The sequence below is a fragment of the Solea solea genome, chromosome 20 (assembly GCF_958295425.1).
Source record: "Solea solea chromosome 20, fSolSol10.1, whole genome shotgun sequence".
NCBI lineage: Eukaryota > Metazoa > Chordata > Actinopteri > Pleuronectiformes > Soleidae > Solea > Solea solea.
Window position 1 is genome coordinate 6,230,913 of NC_081153.1, and position 2,728 is coordinate 6,233,640.

Sequence of the window (2,728 nt, forward strand, 5' to 3'; positions counted from 1 at the left end):
TCCAATAGTTTAGAGCGTTCTTATGAACAATCTGTGAAAAGCCCATTATTATTCCCACATAGGCACATTTTGCCTCATTTGGCGCTTGTGAAACATATAAATAAGACATGCGCTGCCGCCAGACGGCCAGCATTTAACTATTCTGCATCATCTCACGAGACCCGATTCTTCCATTTATGAAGCGGAGCAGATGGATGGGACTTCTCGTCCTTCCTTCTGCTCGCTGCAATCTGTTAAGTCAAATTATCCTCAGAGAAAATGAAGAAGATGTTTCTTGCCAGTGCTCCAAGGAAGAATGTGCATTCATAGAAAAGATGTTTGCAACACAGGCTCTCCTAATCTGCAAGAGTTAGAACACGTTTATTGATTGTGCCATTCTTCTGTGCACAACAACAACACCCTGGAGCTTAGTGACAATGTAATAGAGACTATTTTCGTCTTCCAATACATTTTTCAAATGATCTGACTGATGAAATAACTTTCTACCAACAATCCTCCAAAACTGTCCTTGTAGGACAAACTTTCTTTGCCCCTTTGAGACAACGGTCTCAACACATTTTAATTTTAATGTGAGATTGTTCAGGGGAGGTTTACATTATAAGTCAATGTTTTTTTGCCCTCTCAAGACTCTGTTGCTAACTATACTGTAGCACATTTTCTTTTTGGTAGTGGTGTTTTACAGCAGCTAGCATCAATACAGTTACACAAATACAAAATGACATTAAAATTGGTTGTTGGTATCTGCCTTAAAATGGTTGATTTTGCAGCAGAAGGCCCCCCTTTTGCCCTGTTCAATTGCATCCACACTCTAGTTGGTTTAGATGCTCGATTGTCTGTTGCATTGGGATGTGTCTTCAATCCTCAGTGTACTCCCACAGGTCATTCTCATATCCTTCATGAACGTGCTGTAGCAGCACTTCTCGTCTGCTCGCACAGTACCTGTATTTGTCTTGTATTTCCTGCTTCAAATTCTGCAGGCAATCGTGGGATATGTCTTGCTCTAAGTATCGGGACAGGACCTCAGTGGCTTTTTCCAGGTCTGCCTGGTTGTTTTCAAAAATAATGCACTGGTTGTTCTTCTTGAGGTAGAAGGCAAAGACATACGTGAACATGAGCGTGGAGCGGCACTGGCACAGCACAACCATGGCCTTCCTCAGGAACTGCACCTCGTTCCAGAACATGTGTTGCTCCATCGCCTCCATCTTCTCTTTGACCCGAGCATAGAGTTTGTGCTCAAAGCGCAGGCTCTGCATGTGGTTCATGTAACGGTTGCAGTAGAATAGGTATCTCTGCAAGGCTGCCCTGGAGCGATCTTGGGCATCTCTGGCTGCTCTGGCATCGTCTTCGTTGTAGCGATTGCAGTTGTACCAGGCGGAACCATGCGGCTCCCATGGACCGAGGCAGACCCAGCAGAACTCCGCTTGGCAGTTGCGGTTTCGGCAAACCATGTGATTGCAGCCCCCGTTTTTCTCAATGGGCACATGGCATCTTGGACACTCTTTAGTATTGACTGCAATCCAGTTCGAAGTCTCACTGTCATCGTCGCATTTTTTTATCCATTTTTTCAGCCACTTACACTTAACAGGGTCATGCCATATCTGTGTGCAGTTGAAACAGAACTGATGGCCACACCTGCACCTCACTGGCCTGGCGTCTGGGTACTGGACTTTGATAGCATGACAGCAGTCTGGCGCAGGACACCACTTCAACAATAGATTGCACCCAACAAAACTGTTTGTGATTAAATGCTGGTACTTTAACTTGACTTTTGAGTCTTTTATGAGACCCATAACTGTGTCGTCATCGACCAAAATGGGACAACTATGGGCAGGACAAGAAATAGTCTGTCCTGTTCCGTCTTCTATGATTTTTTTGGACAGGTAAAATTCCCAGCACTGTATGCAAAACCTATGTCCACACCCCAGGCCTGTAAAATAAGAGCTGGGGAAGTTTTCGCAGCATATGTCACAATCCGCGCCCTGAGTCAATGACCTGGTCGTTACTGGACTACGCCTCAGAACCTTCTTACTGGGGTTAATAACATGACACTCAAAGAAAAGCTTGTCCAGATTACCATTAAAATATCTTTCCAAAAGTCTCTCTTTATCCCAGTTGAAGTGACTGAGAAGGATGCGTGTTGTTGTTGGAGGATTTTGGATGACCTCGTTTATCTCCCTGATACATTGCAACATATGTTGGTGGACTTCCTCGGGATCTAAAACCTCAAATTCATAGTCCTCTTCCTCCTCAGGCCCGTGACTACATTCACCAGCATCCACCACTGTTTCCACCAGCTCACCCTGTGGTGGCTTCCCTGTGGTGCTACACTCACCAGATTCATTCACTTCGCTATCACATTCATGGCTATATCCATCATATGAGTCCATTCCAAGGGCGGAAAACTGTGTCAATGAAAATCTAAAGGTCTACAGAGTGAGAAATGTTTTTTTCTTTCCTGTGGCTCTTCTTGAAAATATCCCTGTTGCAGGGAACTGCTGAGTTGATTGCTCGTGGTGTCTGATGGCAGATGGAATCCAGAATATTAAATTAGTACTTTCTGAATTCTTCTTGCTAAATGATGTCACTGGCACATCAAAGGAACAGCCCTTTGACATGTGATCCAGTGGCCCAGGCGTCCAATCAAAATCACACCGTGGTTTGTTAAGCAGGTGAATGCAGTTAGGAGACAGGTTTGCGGTTGCTAGGTGACCAAGAGACTGCAGTTGCT

General features: G+C 44.7%; 1 protein-coding gene across 1 annotated transcript; it reads right to left on the bottom strand.

The window, feature by feature from the left end:
* Positions 1-854: 854 nt before the first annotated feature.
* On the bottom strand, positions 855-2,387 carry LOC131447772 (E3 ubiquitin-protein ligase arih1-like). Its single transcript, XM_058619808.1, has one exon. The coding sequence runs from the start codon at positions 2,385-2,387 to the stop codon at positions 855-857; it is 1,533 nt and encodes a 510-aa protein (XP_058475791.1).
* Positions 2,388-2,728: the final 341 nt, after the last annotated feature.